Source organism: Macrobrachium rosenbergii, chromosome 2 (genome assembly GCF_040412425.1).
Source record: "Macrobrachium rosenbergii isolate ZJJX-2024 chromosome 2, ASM4041242v1, whole genome shotgun sequence".
In the NCBI taxonomy this organism is placed as follows: domain Eukaryota; kingdom Metazoa; phylum Arthropoda; class Malacostraca; order Decapoda; family Palaemonidae; genus Macrobrachium; species Macrobrachium rosenbergii.
Window position 1 is genome coordinate 55,020,332 of NC_089742.1, and position 19,014 is coordinate 55,039,345.

Genomic DNA, 19,014 nt, shown 5'->3' on the forward strand with positions numbered 1-19,014 from the left:
TATATTTTGATTTCATTATTGTGTGACAATCTAAATCCAAATAGATCAAGTCGTGAATTCCACTTCCAATTTAGGTTCTCATTACTTCTTTTTTGAATTAATACAAAGCTCTGAACTCTCTTATAGATTAGGAGAATAAGTCTCCACAGCAGTAAAAACCAAACGTGTTTGTTTTACCCTTCTCGTATGATTTATGCAAGCTTGCACAATTTCCCACAATTTGCAGAAAAGAGATTCAACAAAAAACTCGCTCAACTATGCGGAACCTTTCTAAAAACTTTCCCGCTCCCAGCGTGGCAACATTATGCTTTTACTAAGGACCTCAGATATATGAGTCCTATAAGATATTTTACACTGACGATGGATTCATGAGAAATTTATCAGATTTTACCGACCAAGAAAACATCATATAAAACTTATCCAGTATTGCATTTAAATTTTGTTGTATAAGAGATCTCCCCTCGGATAAAGGAAGCATCTTAAAAAAATGTATCAATTATTACATAGTTGGTTTGAAATACTTTGGTTTGAGATCGCTCTTTGGAATCACTTATATACCCAAAAATTATGGGCCCAGAAGTGAATTCCTTTAACAATTTGTCTTACATTAGCCTGTAATATCTCATTTGCCACTGATTTTCAATATTAATATATATATATATATATATATATATATATATATATATATATATATATATATATATATATATATATATATATGTGTGTGTGTGTGTGTGTGTGTGTGTGTGTGTGTGTGTGTGTTTACGAAGCTTGGGAGCAGGGAAAAAATTCTGGCTATCGTACTTATTAGTGTAGTTACTTTCTGATGAACTCCAGGAAAGCTGCTAAATGTTGACAGCTATGGGAGGCCTTGCATGACTCAACTGGCTGATTGTACCTAAAGCTGGAAAACCCATGCATGGAAATTGACACGAACATTGCTTGTTAGCTAAGATTTTTTCAACTTCTCAAACTGGTTTGCTCTTACAATGAACACTACCTAATTCTCAGCTCGGGGTGGAAAAACCAATTACTACACCGCACTTGCGTGCAGCTGGCTTTCAAGCCACTCCCAATTCAAGCAAACGCAAAAACAAGACAAAGTTCCGCTGGCATAAGAAGAAGAAGAAGAAAGAGAGCTGTGTATAAGCTCTGAGATTTTGCAGACGTAAACTAAACTTCAGTCGTCTATAGCTTGGGAACGAAACCACAACAACAATGACGCCCCACTTAGCGTTTTAGTGAATCATTACGCTTGTAAAAGTGACTTTAGCAATGAAGAAATGATCCTTAGGGATTTATTTGTTCTCCTGCATCTATTCAAAGGTAAAGCTGCTTTTCATTTATTTTGAAAGAAACAGGAGTAGAAAGAGTCTGAATTGTTGACTTTGTTGACTCACTCCACCCATTGATTGTTTCACTGGTATTTCTCTTCTTTGTTTTTAAATTCTGTTGAGGAAATTGACAATTTTTCCTTTTCTCATTTATGTAAAAGTAAATTGACTGTCTACATAGGTATCTCCTTTACGTTACTAATTCTTACGGTGGGATCGATACCCTTAGATTTTCCCAGATTCAGGGCGAGGCTTCTGCAGTCTAAAAGTAAACATCGAAATAGCAAATAGAGTCCTTTATGGAGCGAAAGCACAGGCTGGAGGCAGTATGCACAAATTATGATTTAGGGGTTGAAGTTTTGAGGCTGTAGGGTTAGACCTATGACAGAAAACTTCTATAAGTCGATGTCATATTAATAAGTAGAAGGTATGATATAGAAGGCTTTCGAATATGGCCCAAAAGGGAAGACGTTGAGATTTACTGTATAGCAAAGGTCTAGAAGGAATTAGTTTAAGAAGTATATAAAATAATCACATAAAGTCGATGCAGTGCCATAATGAAAGGGAGATCTGAAAGCAAACTTAGGGATAGGGTGTCCTTCATACAGTAACCTAATACTGTAATTTATGTGACCTGTACAGAATTGAAGGAAGCAATACACTTGTTATATAGAAAAGAAAATGAGAGCCAGTGCACAGTTTCCGAGACTGTAAACATTCAGCAATAAATTATGCTGATAGACTTTACTGTACAAGGAGGTTGAAGTCTTATTAACAATGAAAATGCTGCCTAGTCATAAGAACTACAGATGGGAAGGCAGCTTTATATTTGCTAGTTGAATATCTTCGTATTCATCTTGACTGGAAGGTTATTAGAGTAGTTTAGGTTAATTGGGCTTTTAGCAGATTTAAGGAATCAGGTACCCTACTGTGAGTAAAATATGAATTGGCATCATCAATGCTTGTGGGATTATGAGTTGTGGTTATACTTAATTTTATAAGTTTTTTTACAGAAAATTACAGGTAAAAAATTAAATAATGATCAGGCAATGAAACTAGATTAAAAGAGCCTGAAGTTACATGCTGCTTTAGTACTTCAATGATGCATAGTCTGTGATGAAAGATTAAAACAGCTAGATTTGACAAGTTGCTATATTATTTTTTCGAGGAAAAAAATTAAAGGGTGATTAGCGAATGATTTAAGATTAAAACATCCAAGTGACTGAGTATTTATAATCAATAATGGAAACAGAAATCTCAAGCTTGGAGAATTTTAGGCATAGAAAGTGAGTAAAATAAGTATTTTGTAAGAACTGGTGCATAAAATATGAAAACTTTTACAGATAAAAGTGGATGAGAAACAGTCTTCCTTTGATCATTTATGGTGTGTTATTATCATCACCATTGATTGCTGATTGAGGAACTAGGAACTGAACAATATAACTTTATTTTTAATTGAATTAGCCAGCATTATTTTTTTATTTTGGAGTCTTCATTTGGCCCAGCAGACAGGCTCCATTTTATTATCAAATTTGTAGATTTCCCGAATGACATTGCCTTGTGTCATATCCATCATGAGCTTCTTAATTATCACCAAGTTTTCACATTATGCTAGCGCCTGTTGCTACATATTGTATAATGTCAGTCTTGCACTTGAAAGTCCTTTGTCCATTATCTTTGTTATGAAGAAATTTGTTATTATTATGTTGTTAACATTATCAGAAGTCATCACATTTCATGACAGTATACTATTTTGTGTCTTTGAAACTAATTTACAGAGTTAGGGGATGAAAAGTTACTGATATTCATCACTACTATAACATTGATGGTGCGATTAGATGTGAACTCTAAATCATTGTTATAAGAAATACTTTTGTAAAGATTGAGACATCATCTGCAAAAAAGGCTGTGGGTTATTTTCAGTGGAAGCAACAGGGCCTTGCTACATTAAAAATCCCAGCCCCCAAATATGTCATTTTACCTTCCTTGTATGCATTTATTTCCTAGTGCTGAATCAGCAATGCAGGATACTCATTAATGTGATCCTTATTACCTGTTAGTACTGTATTTGATTAAGTAAATTGTCATTGCAAAGTCAACAATTGTTAGAGGTATCAGTGAACTATATCAATGTTCGAGTCATCTGAGGTAGAACTCTTGTTGACAGAATTCTAGAGATAACCTGCCATGTTGATCTGTAACACTACCAAACGAGCCACTATGCTTAGCATAAGGTCATGAGAGAGACTGAAGGTTTCTTGTAGTTGAGAAATATTGACCATTTTCCTTTGGGGTCAATTAAGTATTATTATTGCTGACTGGATGGTAGCACTCTGAATACATACATTTTATATTTTCAGAATTCTTTGTAATGTAATTGCATTTCCACCGATGACATTTAGGAATCCCTCAGTAAAGTGCTTTCCACATCTATTCAAATGATTTGGGGCGTCAAGGTTCAGTTTATCAAGAGAGAGAATTAAAAAGTCAAATTTTACCTTACAGTATAAATTAAACTATTCATGTTAAAATCAACAGATAACACAAGCAGCATTTTAACAATAAGTGCACTTTATAAAAAGTCTGACGTCAACAAGTTTAGCTGGTGAAGTCGAGAGGGAAGCTTTCTTAGTAATATACCAAAGAATTTCTGCTCTCCAATTATCCTGCCCAGCACAGCTTTTAATAAAACTAAAAAATTCACAAAAGAAAGTCCTCTTGAGTGTTCCTTCAAACATGGGAACAGTCACTTTTGCATATGATGATACCATATCAAACCCAAAGTTTGAGGAGATGATTGTTTGGTCACTACTTAGTATAAAGAATCTAAAAGTGGGATCCAAGATAACCAAGCTACCACAATTAGTGCTGTAGGTACTGCAAGTCCTTCGGCCTTGCACAACATAGATATAGGAGGAATGTAGTGTGCCCAACGTTTAATTTGGCTATTTTAGACTGGACAAGTGTTTATGAGTGTAATCCTTATGTACTTGGATTTTAGTGCTTTTTTTACCATATGAAGATTGGTCTATGACATGTAATTTTGAAGCTTTCTTTTAACATTCTGTATACTTTCTAAATACATGATTAACAGATCATGTCTTCGCAGTTAATTTAAATTTTGAAATGTGATCTTGACTCATTTACTTTTCAGGTGTATATGGTAGTATCTTTGACCATATCCCCGACGATGTGGTTACTCGCTATGTTGATGTAAAAGATGATGTAACTCTCCCCTGTGACCATGGTTCTAATGTAAGTTATCTTTTTAATAACTGTTTCCCTATAGGTTATGTTGATGGCTAAGTAGCAGATGTAACATAATTGTCTTATGAAATTTTTGCTATTGAAGTTTTATGAAGCTTGGTGGCTGTGGAGAAAATGTGGGTTTAATGAAAACTTTGAAAATGCATAGACAACCTATCAACCTAAGCATACCAGTATAGTATAAAGTACCCATAACTAACCAAGTGGATATTTTCCTTAATATATGATAAATAACAATACAATGTATATATAAAAAATTATCAGTGAACATTCAAACCTAAAATCATAAGTGTGCAGGACTTATGCTAAAGTGTTGTTGATGTACAAATTTCTCAATATGAAACCTATTGGAAATCTGATATAATTTGAAACATCACAGTGAAATTGAAGTTATGTAAGAATATTAACAGAGTAGAGTGCCTTTGTAAATGGAACAGTAATGTGTTACATTGCAAGGGATAAATGTGCCCCCATTGGTAGTGCATAGTAATTGCCATTAATACAAGACTTGTTACCCTTTTGTTTCTTTTATATTGTCGTCCTCATTGTGTTTTATTATTACTATTATGATTATGGGTATATGGAAACATCATTCTGACTTATTTTGTTGTTTTATTATTGGTAAGTCACAGTACAAAACATGTACCATTTGAATATTATACATGCAGCTTGTAGGCCAGAGTAAGGAAAAAATCCAGCCCCATGTTATCTAAATGTAAAATGACAAAATAATATGCAAAGCATAATATATCCTCAACTGGAGCATTGTCTTAGAAATGTAATTATGTAGAGAAATGGAAAATATATGTTAACATTGAAAGAATATTGAGGAATTAGTCATAGGCACTAAAGAAAAATAGGAAACCAGAATAGTTCAACAGAATTTTTTCTGAATTTTTTAAGCAAAAGATATCATATTGAGAAGATGGTACATGCCTAGTTATCTACACTGAAATAAGAGGAAATAGCTTTAGGTGTGAACACTGTATGTACACCTTTTCGTGATGATTGTCATTGCATATTGTCGTCGATAGTAGATTATAGTTTTATGGATATCTCCAACCCTGTATCTATAGTGGGAGTCCAAGAGGTCAGCTTGCAGTGTTCCTAAAACAAGCTTAGAGTTTTAGGTTTGAAGAGTGTCATACTAGTGAGAGAAATGGGTAACCAGGCTAATGGCATCATTTCAAAATCACTTATTATTCAGTATGTATGGATTAATTACTAAAGTATCCCTGTACAGTATTGTAATAGATATTTTTAAAAATCCATATTGGTAATGTAAGGTGAAATATTGCTGCATATCAAATTGGAAAAAGTATGATTTCTTGTATTGATTACAGTAAGATAGTGGCATTACACCTGTGTGAGAAAGTACACACTGATTTATGTCTATTTGCTCTTTGGTATTATTTTTATTTTAGTGTTTTACATGAAGAAGAAAGTGATTTAAACATGTTATTTCAGATTTCTGTCGTTTGGCTTAGTGAAGGGCCACACGATAACTTTGGAAGATACGTACATACAGATGGGTCATTATATTTACCCAATGTCACACGGCAGATGACTGGATATTACATATGCCGCCAGGAGTCTGAGGAAAGACTTCTTTCATCATATAATTTGATAGTCAGAGGTGGGTTTCCATTGTGTGATACATGACATATGCATACACTGTACTATACAGCCAGTTGTTTTAATTATGCTTAACACAAAAAGGTCTTTCATTTTCAGACCACAAGGTATGTATTTAAATGTTTTTACATCTGAATTTTTCAGTAACGGTTGTATGGCTAGTGTTTGCCAGATTTTGAACTGTAAAGTGAACACAGAAAATTTCATTTTATCTACCTTTTTTTCCAAGCTTATTCTTGTTTAATGAAAAAGGAGAAATTCTGTGATTAACTTTTTTACTTTATTTTGTAAGTTCTTCACTTTCTATTGTTCCACATACTTGAAAGCAGTAGGCTTTTACACTTTGAAGAAGTTTTATGCTAGAGTTTATTTGGTCTGTATACCAAAAGTAGTAAGGGGCACATAAATTCAAGAACAGTCTTGTAGAATCTAACTGATTTGCTAATAAGGAAGTGTTTGTAATTTTATTGTTTTAATGTTCAACTTTGACTCATATCTTAGAAGTTTTAAGAACAAATCATTCAACATTTGAGAGAATATTGAGATTTTACTTAACTAAACAGGACCTCCTGATCCTCCACAAAATGTTACTGTCCATGCATTGACTGTAATTGCCATTGTCAAATGGCATTTGCACCTGGACGATGATTGGGAAGACTCCTTAGAAGGACCAAAGACAACATTGCAGCTCAGATATCGACGACTTCCTTCTAGCCAGTGGTTGCATCTTCCTCACCATATTGCTCCTAATCAGGTAGGAATTGAGTGCTGTGTAAAATGAACTTCAGTTAATATAGCTTTCAGGATGCATAACTCATGGATTCTTGGTACAACAGTAAAGGTCCAAAGTGATGTAAATTAGCATTAAATGGCAGTCTAGCTTGGAGCTGTAATGATGAGTGGGAACAGAGCTGAGCATAACAGATATAAAACAGTGAGTTACGTTTTTACTTGATTTCTTGTACACCATCTCCCTAATTTCAAAGCCAGAAATTTGCCTCCTAACTTTTTTGTGTTGCGCGATAGGTGTATCATTTGTTTGGGATTATGATTTTTGACATGGTTGGAAATCACACAGTACTGTTATTGGATCAGACAACCCATTTCTAGTTCACGTACCTTATTTATTAGGAGAATGTTTGCAAATGATTATACTTATATCTTTCCAGAATCAAGTTGATATATATCATCTTCAGCCAAATAGTACTTATGAGTTTCAACTTTGGACCAAAAATAGTTACGGTGTCAGTGATATTGTTTCTGTTAATGGCACTACTCTTCATGATGTAGCAGAAATTGGTAAGTATAAGCCTTTCACTTTGGTTAAATTCACTATATGTGATAGTATTGTTTATTCCCTAATCGTTTCCATGGCAGACTCATCAATCATAATCAGCCTTAATTCACAGTGTTGAATTCCTCTAGACACAACTTCTTAAGTCTTAATCCTGTACTGCCTGAATTTTTTCTGATTTAAAAAAAAATCTAAACTACATTTTTCTTACTTATTAGTGGCCAAATAAACAATTAATCACAAAATTTCAACTTATTTATTCATAAGGTTTTTTATAAAAGAGCGCTAAAAAGTCCTCGCAGGCGCATGACAGCTTGGAGACAAAACGTCATTTTCTAAAGAAAACTGAATATTTCTTTTTTTCTAAAAAAAAAAAGAGGAAAATCAAGTGGTTGACATGAAAAATGAAAGAAATATTCTTTCTATGATCATAACTGCCAAAAAATATGTAATGGTACTGACCCCCCCCCCAAATTCTTGTGAGGCTATTCCTTTATTTGGTATGAAAATCAAGGAAACAGTTCCTCTTATCATTGCAGCACAAGTGTGCTTCACACTTGATGCAATACATGCTTACCTTCCCCTTACACCCAGGCAGTTTACATGTCCCTCAGTTTGGACTAACAGAAGAGAAGTGGGCAACGTGGTCAAGTCTTATATCTTTATCAGGAATTTGCTTAGTTGCTTTACCTTTTTTCTCCTTCTTGGCAAAAGTAGCTTCTGCAGAACCTGAAGGCCTTCCTCTTTTTTTTGTTATGCCTTTTCCACTATACAGTACATCAGGGATTTGGAAAGTCTAATCTTGAACTCACAGAGTGTGTTCTGTTTACTGTTAGGAACTCCTAATTCAATTGCCGAGCGTCTGTACAATAGCCAACATTGTACTACAGTTATATCTATCAAGTGAAAAATCAATCTATGCTGGTATTTCTTTGCTCTAAAGGCCATCCTATAGTAAGAAATTAATTGGTCATGCCAATCCACGCCTCCCTTGTTTTTGTTGTAATCTGTGACCATAAAGGTCCTTGGAACCTCAACAGTATCTTTGATCTTCTTGTCATATCTAGCACACTTATCTACTGGCCATGGTGTTGAAAGAGATGACACTAAGCATACTGACTTTGTGTCTAACCACTTCACAACTGAAATGGTAGTGTCTCCACTATTAGCATCCCATTCATCATAAGAACCCCAACCTTTTGTTATGAGCTGTTTATCTGACTTGAATGCTAAACCTGGTAATCTTCTTTGTTGTGCTGTGCCACAGCACCATATCCCCCTAGAAGCAAGATGTTCAATGAGAGGTAGTGAAGTAAACCAAGTGTCAAAATACAATTTGTGGTTCTTCATGCAAAGTATACTTTCAGCAAGATGAAGAACTGAATTTGAACTTGCTTTGAGGTCTGGAACATCAGGCTTGTTCAGAGGTTCTATTTTGCCAGTGTATGGAATAAAGTCATACACCATCCCTTTGCTGTTAGCTAAAATGAATATTTTATACCCCCATTTATGTGGTTTTTTGGGATTATACTGCTTCATTGATGAACGTCCTTTGAAGGGGACCACCTGCTCATCCACACAAAGATTTTCTGTCATAGGTATCTTCTGAAATTCGGCTCTCAGATGATCAACAAGTGGTCTAACTTTGAATAATTTGTCAGTGTTGTCATTAGTTGTATTGTCAACAAGATGTAAGTTTGCTTTGATTTGCTCCCACCTATCCCTACACATTACTGAAGCCACTGTCTCATCCATCCTGACCAGTGAAGCCTGGTATTGGGAATTTTACTCATGGACATATACAGACAGGTTCCTAGCCATTGTTTTAGCTCTTCTTGATTCACCTCTAAAAGTTTATTTGCATTATTTTGAATGGAGTAAAGGTTGCACTGTTCTACAATCAATTCTAAAAACTAGTTGGAGTAAAACATACTAAAATATTCTATGGGTAACTTAACAGTAGGATCTACATTATCATCTGGTGCATCAAATATAGGAACAGTTGGTGCATTATGCCTGGCTGATAGTTGTTCCCAGCACAGTTGGTTAGTTGGTTTACTTCTTTTTCTTGGTACTGCTGGTTGCGGTGATTCCTCAGAAACTTCTAGTACTACTCCAAATTCTTCCTCATCTTCATCATCTCCTTTGCTGTCATCAACTGATGCTGTAAATATGTTGAGGACCTGTTATTTCAAAATAATTTTTAGCACAATGGCTACATTGATCATTGAAACCACTGAAAAAAATAATATTAATAGTTTTACATTTAAAATTTTTTTCGTATGTTACCCTAGGAATAACTTCTTTATATCAGTCTTGACTGGTATTTCAGTTCTTTTTTCAAGTAAAAAAAAAAATGCCTACATTCCAGTGAGGGAAGATAAGCTCCGTCTATTTCATTACATTTGTCATCATCATCTGCATCACTGGTTGCCATTATGCTTTGTACATGAAGTGCAATATGGCTTGAAGTCTGCCTGCCCTGTCCATAAAATTCTCTGCTGCTGAAGGGAGTGTAGGGCCCTGAAAATTATGATAATCATTTGTTTCAGCTTTAGGAACACAGTTAGTCTACTTCTAATGAAACTGAAACGTAATTCTTTTTAATTGATATCAATTGCAGCAAATTATATCAAGGTAAAATAAGCAAAAGATAACAGGGGTCAAAGTAAAAAAAAAAGTTAGATTAGGTTAGGCTTGGTTAGGTTAGTGTAGGTTTGGTTCAGAGGTTAGGTTGGTTTAGTTTAGGTTAGTTTAGCTTTGATAACTTACGCTAAGCTAGGTTACATTAGATTAGGTTGGTGGGTTAGGTTAGGGTAAGTTTGGCTTAGCTAGGCTTCCTTAGGTTAGGTTAGGCTACCATATCTTCCGTTTACAATTTTCATATACTGTAATACCCTACAGCAAATAAAAGAAACAAAAACACTAAAAAATGCACTGTTTTAATATGTATCCTCATAAATATCTGGTGCTATGACGAAGAGGACAAATTAGTCCCCTTATAAAAAGTCACAGGTATGCCTGACAGGCCAAAAAAGTCATTTTTTAAAAAGTTCACATAGTCTTGTATATATATGTGATATGTAACTTTGAAAACATATATATACTCTAAATGTTCTTACATGCACACAAATTTATTTGAGTTTATCTCTTACCTGGTTTAGGTTCCATTCTTCTCAGAAATTTAGGTTTGATGGAGTGTCAACAATGTTCAGTCACTTCATAAAAGTTCTCTGCTACACTGCCATCTGGCATCTGCTTTGAGTAAACAAACTTTTGCCATGGAGAGCATAAAGAGGACAGAAATTTCCTGTGAGGTGCACAGCATCCTAGACTTAAAATTGACAGCTGTTTGACCATAGAATCAAGAGGAAGACTCGCTAGAAAATTAACCATTGAGTGTTGGCATGCACTTACCTCTAACCCGTTGATAGAGGAGAGAACTGACAGCCTCCGTATAATATTGTATAAAAAGCTGTAATGCCTAGCATAGTGCAAGTGGCAAACCAAAGAATATACATCAGCAAATAAGAAAAAATATCCTTATCTATATCTATCCAATTGCAACCCACTCACCTCAATTTTGTACTTGTCCTGTCTGCTCTGCCTGGAGACTGGCCTGCTGCTTCTGCACCTGATTCTTTGATACCATTACTTCAGGCTAAGTTTTTAATTATTAGGGACTTAAAAATTATTGTTCTAAAACTACCATCATTTAACAAATTGAGTTCTCATTATGCAAATTGTATCAAACCAGTATCGATATAGAATATGCTAGGTTCCTGCACATGTAGGCATTAAAAAGGAAATGAAGATACTGAGAAAGCACCTGAAGGTGCAGTCAGTTACGACTAGATCAAATATACCTGTTTGTTAATGATTTCCTATTAGCCTCAAAATCCATCATCCTCAGTAAATAGCTGGCATTGTGGAACAATGAATCCAACAGTAAAAAATTAAAGTAAATTAGACCAGCTGTTGGATTTTGTGTTCATTCTAGAAAGAACACTAATTGAAGTGGTATTCCATATTTGAGTTGGCCACGCTAATCTGACCTTTATGCATTTGTTATTAACCCACACAATAGAATCCCTGGATGCAGGGATGTAGAACAACTCTTATAATGAAACATGTCTGTATAGAAACAAATCTTTGTAAGAAGTTTGATCTTGTGCCAAATATTCTTTTGTTCTATCTGTGAGTTGATATTAATTTAGAAGTATTGTTACACTTATACATAGCTTTGAACACTTTTGGAAAATAAAAGTAAGTGACTTTTTAAAAATTTTCATCATATCTTGTAAGAGAGTAAGTATTTTTGATTTTCTTGTGACAGATGTTCTGTTTTTCAGAGTTAGCAAGGATGCTAGAGGAAAACATGGAAGGATTTAGTCCTCAAGTGTGGATTGTGGCTGTTGTCATTGTCATGGGTGTGATAACTGTCTCAGGTCTCTATCTTCTTGTGGACCATTGTCAGCAGCACAGGTTTGGTAAATCAGGTAAGTAGGCATTTGGAACACAATTCTTGGTTTGTTTTCTTTAATGGAAAGGTTTGTGGGGTAGGCAACCTAATGTCCTTTTCTAATCCTGGCTAGAAAAAATAAGGAAAGGAAGAGCTAAGAGTAGGCTCAACCACAAAGGGAGCAGTAGAGCTTACCAATTTCCACAGATTAATAAAAGTAATCATCTTTGTAAATGGTTTTGCATCAGCTTTTCTTTTTTCCTCCTCTCTGAGCTATGCCCTCTGCAAGCATCATTTTTACCACATGCCACTTAAAGCCCTACATTATCTATGAAAATTTCAGGCCAATTTTTTGCCAGGCAAATTTTGGTCCAGTTGCTCTCAGAAAATCCAGGTAATTGTGCCTGTTCTACACAGAAAATACCACACAAATTCAGCATGAATGCATTTGTGATTTGTGGTGTTGAAATGGATAAAAAGTTTGTGTTCTGAAAGAAAAAAGTGTCAACTCAGCCCAGAGATACTGTGCATATCTGCAATAATAAAAAATAAATAATACAAGTCTGAATTCTGAGTCAACCCATTACTGTATGACATATATTTTCTTTCAATATATCTTATTTTGTTGTGATACCAGTATTTCCTTTTGTGTTGTTTAGCGTTCATTTTGCCACAAAAATGAATTTCTAATATTTTCGTTTGGTTACAGATGCAGATTGTTCTGAGGGAATTGAACTTGTGCCAAACATTATTGAAAATCCTGGCTATCAGAATAGTCATGGAGACCCCAACAACCATCTTGAGGCAGCAATACATGAAAGTCTCCTTATGTCCCCTACAGCTTCATGTAGCCGGACAGCTCTGGTATGATGCTGTTGTTTGATGCTGCCATTTTGAGGCTGTTCCATATGTTTGTTTATTTGTATGTGTGTTTATTTGTTAATGTGTTGTAAGTTTTCAGGACAGTTTCTTTTATAAAGGAAAGTTCTTTAGTACAAGGTTGTAACAGTGTGCCAGAGGATCAGTGAGTGAATGCATAATTGAATGCAGTTTATTACAAAAGTATGTTTTTTTATGTAAAGACATTCAAAGTGTGTCAGTAAACAAATTATATCTAAATTACGTATGTTACATCAACTACTGCAGTATGTAGTGTACATGAAATTTCTGGGATAGGACACAAACTGTAGCTGAAGGTGAGACCAAGACAAGACTGTGAATTATAGTAAATTTTGATGAATACAAGTTTCTGAGAATAATTATTCTTTTACTATATCTCAGATTAATACATGATTTTTGAGACTCTGTCAGCACAAAATAACATGGGAAAAAGACTGGTTTTTTCACTAAATGTAATGGTCTTTTCAAATATATTTCACTTTTGCTTAGTAAATTGCTGTCCTAGTATTGGGAGATCTCTAAATATTTTTATTATCTTGCACATCTATTACAATTTCACTTATAGTAACTTTGAGTGGAAAAAGGGGTTTTCTTATAAACAAACACTGCTATGTGCACTTGCTCAAAAGCAATGTAATTGTTGCTTCAACTGCTGATTGCACAAATAACTTCCTATGCTTTTGTAGTTTACACATCAGAAACTTGTCACATCACGTCTTGTACAAAAACTTTGTGTAATTAATAGAACCTCATCCTTAGAAATATGAAGAAATGAACAGTTTTAGGAAGAGTGATTGAAACTATATCTTGGCATTGCTGACACTCTGTTATAAAGTAATACTGGTGTTTATAATTTGTTAATGTTAGTCCAAGAAAAATCACCTCACCAGGTGTACAACAGGTGACCAATTAAAATTTCAGGAAACTATACAGTAGCCAACTTTGCAAGAGTGGAAATGAGGTGACATTTATTTTTCCTTTAATAGTTGTAATAGGTTTCCAACCTTAAGCATCATTTTATTACACTTTTGTTATTAGGGATTTACCAGAGAAAAGAAAAAGGAACTTGGTTTACTGTGAGTATGAGCACACCATGCAAAAAAATTTATTTATTCCTGCTGCAAGGTATGTGGGATGCTGTACTTCTCTCTGCGTAGTGTGATTTTAAGTTATGGGTTCTCTTGTGGTTGAAGTGCTCAGATGCCTTTTTTCACATTTGTTTAGAAAATACAAAATCTATAAAATTAATTTATTAAGATAAGACTAGTTATTAGACAGGTATGGTATGACTTTTTATTTGATTTTAGTGAGTAAGCTTTTATCATTCATCTTTATGGATTGCCTCTCTCATCTTATTGTTTACAGTACTTTTATTCTAGTCACTTAGAGTATATCTCACTTTTGTTTCCCCACTGTGTCATTAGCTACTTTTAAGAGGAAGGTGATTGTTAGAGTAGCTCTCTAGTAGGATAATGGGAATTCAATCAGCAGTTTATACTTTTGATTTTCTGGAGGTGAACAAGTTCTTTCATGAAGGGTTTTAGAAGTCCTGAGATATTAATGGGGTTTCCATGTAGCTCGATAAACTTGTATGATGTTTATATATATAATTGTTAACTTTTACAGTACTGTAACTATTGAACCATATATTAAAGTATCAAGGTGTAAGCTTGTGGATTGAATTGATTTACAAGTTGTCGTAAGATTTGGTGTAGGAAAAATAAGTAGTATTGCCAAGTGCCACGAATCATTTTTTACCATGCTAGTCAAGTTCATAGGTCTCTTATACCATAGCTTAGGTGGTGCATCAGAGGCCTAAGTTGATGTATGGCAACTCTTCTGTTAAACTCAGGGACCTTTGATTATGCAGGAAATGATAGTACTGCATAGAAATTTGTCAGGTCATCTTCTGCTCTCTTTTAGTATATTGAAAGCTTTTGAGATTTGTTAAGCTCAAAAGTTTAGCGGAAAGGAAAGTAAGACATTTACTTTAAAGAAGTGCAAAGATTATTTAGTATTTGATAGTGAAATGTGATTCAGAACAAGTATTAGTTGAACATATTAAATGTGGCTTACTAAACTTCTTGGATTGTAATAAAGTAAATGTTACTAGTGTAAAGTGATGAGAATTGCTGTTAAAGTCAAGTGTCATTGAAGGGATGTGTAGTAATTTGTTGTTCAGTGAAAGAAATTATCAGGACTAGATTAAATCCTAGTTATTTCCTAGAAACTGGTTTGGGCTTTGGCTTTGTGAGTGAATAAGTGAAACAGATGCTTTTGTTGCTTTCTAGGCCTATGATAACAGTTGCTCTGGTGCATTAGCTTAGCCCTCTGATGAGCTAACTCTTTTGGTAAACTACGAGATCTGTGATGGTCATACATGCCTTGCTTTGTAAGTGCTTTTGATGTTATGTAATGCAGTATAGCGTTGTAGTTTGACTGCTCTTGGCACTCATTCAAGAGTTTGTGAAGATGCATAGTTGTGGATTGTTTGCATATTTTTTGTATGCTGTGTCTTGAATCTTGCTAGGTTTAAGTGAATGTCAGAGATTGTCATCAGTCGCTTGTAAGGATCAGTCAGCTAGATATTATTTTGTAAGTTTCATATGTTTACGATTATGCTGTGCGTTTGAGACGCACGTTATCATAAGGCTGTCAAGATTCCATTTAGTGTTGTGACTCCTCTTTAGCATGGCATTGGAACTTTGTGTGGTGGTGTTTGGGATCTGAAGTATAGCAGCAATTTTAGAATGTGGTCAATGTCTGGTCATTGACTTGAAGTACATATTCATTGTTCATTCCATTTATATTGATTCATTCCTTTTTGACAAGGAAGTCACAAAGTTTCAAACTTATTTGTGTTTTTAGTTTGAACAGAGAAATTTTCAGTTAAGTACGTATAAGCTTATTGTTTAATGCAGTTTCGTTCATCTGTTTATCAGCAGCACAGGGAAACTGTTACCTAAGTCTACATGGTTGGTTTCTCGCATTTATGATTGTTTCTTGCTCTGTAAGTAGGTGCCTTTTTTTTATTCTGTTTTCAGTATGTGGTAGTAGTGATGTGTTGTGTCAGGCTTACTAAATCAGGGTCAAAATGTAATTTCGTTTTCTTTAGTTTGGCTGTACACAGTCACTACTGTATTTTGAATTCATTATGAAACAAATGCTTATTTTCTTGTCACTGTATTCCTAATTTGCCAATGGATGATGGTTGCTAAATGGGACATTAGTGATGCTTTTTGAATGCCAAATCTAGCTTCGTATGATGAGCCACAGCTTCTCTGACCTACTATTATCATTAATGGATTTTTCTAGTGGTTGTAATGCTCTAGTGAAAAGTGTCTCAAGCACTGAGGCAGCCATATACTTGTGTTTAATAGCTTGGCCCCATTATGATCTTTCATTTGTGTAGGGAAGCAAGTGATTGGTTATGTGTCGTCTTTTATTTTTCTTATATTAGAAACTGCTGGGTAAGTTTTTAATGTCCTTAAATGTTGTTTGTTCTCAATTTGTCTGTTTATTCGCTCATATTCTGCTTTTAATTTTTATCAAAATATGGGTCTGAGTAGCTTCATAGAGCATTTTTAAATGCTAAGATTTTTTAGCATCTCACTGAATACTTATGATATTTAGATTGCAGACATCAGTTATTAGTGGTCTACAATTCATTGTAATATTGTGATAGTAATGTGAGTATTCATTTTGAATATACTGTATATGATTAAAAGTAATTCTGGGGTTAAGGATGCAGACTGATTTTAGTCACGTAAAAGATTTAGCTTGGAAATGGGGTATATTAGTACTTTTGTGTGCTGACAGAACTACGCAGTTCTGTTGTTTTTGGAAGAATATAATGTATATGGTACATACTGGAAAACATGATTGAAGAATTTTTACAGGCAAAGCATTACCAGTCGGTTGTGTAAATTGATAGTAAGGAGAATGCTTTGCATCTTCAATGGAGAGTTTTAAGTGCAGATACTAGAATGTAGTGATAAATGCATTTGTGTTCAAAGGACCTGTATAGAACCTCGTGGTAAATGCAACAGAATTTGCTGTCAAGCTCGCTGGTCACTGTCTGAAGTTTAGTACAAGCATGTAGAATATTGTTCAGCATACCTTTAGAGTGCAAGCTTGTAGAATTTTGTGTGAAATTTGAAGATAAGAGCCTTCAATTCCTAAAATTATGCCACTCACATGAAGTTAACTAGGCCTTTATAAGTGCTGCATTAACAAGTCAATATTCTGCTAACTAGAGTTCTCCCTTGTTACTGCTGGAAGATTGAAATTGTTACTGCTGGAAGATTGAAATTAAGAGGTTGTAGTGATTAGAGAGTTTGTTGCGTAAATGAATATCTTCCATTTCGATGGTTACAGTGATGTTTATTAAAAGTGGTTATCTCACTCAGATACCAAATAAAGTATGACAGCAAGTAAGTGACTGATGTAATTATCTGTTGTGCATGTAAATGTGTTTTATGGTTGCTGTTTTGAATTTTGAGAACTTTTTTCTAAAAAAAAAAGAAAAAAGAAATTTGACTTTGTCAAAGCTAGTTGCCAAATTGAGTGTGGTACTGAAAGTCGAGAAGCAGATAACAAGGGATTACGTTACACATTACTGATTTATACATGGTTAGTTTTTAGATGAGTTGAAGTTCCATTATAGTCTTCCCTGATATTTATATTTATCATGAATAGCCAACTTTTGCATTTCTCTTCAAGTCCATAATCTATTGTGTGATCAGGTTTCGGAATCTGCTATCCCTGATATTTTCAAGTCGGTTGATGTACAGTACTTTGGTTTGGTGTATATTCCATTCTTTCAGGATATGGTGATACCATTTTTTTCTTTCAGGTTATGGTGATGACATACATTTTCAATAAATAGACGGTTTATGTTGTTGTGACTGTCATTTGGTGATAAGTAAATATGCATTACAGTAATTTAATTGAGGTATGAAATTACATGCCATGAGCTCTATAGCTTTTTTATTGAATCTCAGTACTTGGTTGATTTAACAGTATTTAATTTAGGCTCCAGATTGGTTGGGAATATAGTCATTGTATTTTCTTTATATTATGTACATGAAATAAAGATATTTCATATTTTGGTGTTTTGTATACATTACTTCCTTAAAGTTATTCGGTGTATTTTCAAAGCATATTGTGCAAATTCATGAGACCTGAGACCTGATTAAGTTATGAAGTTTTTTCCTGAAAACATTTGAGTAAAAAGGTTAGAAACATCATAGCTTTAAGGTAATTTAATTATTTTTTAAGGAATTAGATAATAAAAAATATTAAAAATAGTAATATCTTTGAATTAGTCACAGATTTTCACCAGCTATGAAGTGGTAAAAATTTGACTCTACTGTACTGTATGCTGTGTTCAGCTCTTGATTATTTGTTGAAGAATGATTTATTTACTGTAGCTTTATGTACTGAATTTTTTATAGTATTTTGTAATAAAAAAAATTACATATTCAGTAAAGAGAAAAGAAACTAATAACTAAAGTTTACTGACAAATAGGTGACACAGTAGTTGACCTGTAATTATTCTTTGAGTTGGTGGTGGGGAGAGGTTTAATAAATAAGCATGCACCAGCCACCTACATTGAGGTTGATGCTGAATTACTTGAAAAAAGGAAGCACAAAGGTAAATGAGTAGTTCCTACCACAAAGGTAAATGAGTAGTTCTTACCCAGAATGGTGAAGTTCGCAGGAAAATCAACACATTGTTTTTTTATTAATTGTGAGTACACAAACCAGAACCCTATCGTGAATCAGCATACCAAACTTGTGAAGATGAAAAAATTAGTAGAAATGAATTCACATTTAATGGCTACAGATATTTCAGAATACTTGTATAATATTAAGAATTAAAGCAATGGTAAATGACATGTTTATAAGTACAGTAATAGCAAATAAGACTTACGAAAATAAAGTAAACTTGTACCCTCAAGTAGGGAAGCTAAACAAAAGACTGGAAGGCCATGGTACAGCCAGAAATTTGAGGAGAATTTTTTTTCATGTCATACCTGAGATAAGAACCACAAATAGCAATATAGATGCCCAAGTCAATTACTAAGTGACTTAATTGAAGTGCAGGGTGTAGAGTCTTT

General features: G+C 34.2%; 1 protein-coding gene and 1 pseudogene across 1 annotated transcript; one reads left to right on the forward strand and one right to left on the reverse strand.

The window, feature by feature from the left end:
• The first annotated feature begins 1,168 nt into the window (after positions 1-1,168).
• Positions 1,169-17,998, forward strand: LOC136847202 (contactin-4-like). Its single transcript, XM_067118637.1, has 7 exons — positions 1,169-1,326; positions 4,489-4,589; positions 6,069-6,237; positions 6,800-6,990; positions 7,406-7,535; positions 11,883-12,029; positions 12,702-17,998. The coding sequence occupies exons 1-7, from the start codon at positions 1,284-1,286 to the stop codon at positions 12,860-12,862; spliced, it is 942 nt and encodes a 313-aa protein (XP_066974738.1). The 5' UTR covers positions 1,169-1,283; the 3' UTR covers positions 12,863-17,998.
• Positions 8,284-11,182, reverse strand: LOC136849260 (piggyBac transposable element-derived protein 3-like; annotated as a pseudogene).
• Positions 17,999-19,014: the final 1,016 nt, after the last annotated feature.

Excerpts from the sequence above, each read along its gene's own strand:
- LOC136847202 (XM_067118637.1), top strand. The coding sequence starts at position 1,284 with ATGATCCTTAGGGATTTATTTGTTCTCCTGCATCTATTCAAAG. Across the intron at positions 1,327-4,488 it reads TCTCCTGCATCTATTCAAAG|GTGTATATGGTAGTATCTTT; the intron begins GTAAAGCTGCTT and ends TTTACTTTTCAG. Across the intron at positions 12,030-12,701 it reads GCACAGGTTTGGTAAATCAG|ATGCAGATTGTTCTGAGGGA; the intron begins GTAAGTAGGCAT and ends GTTTGGTTACAG.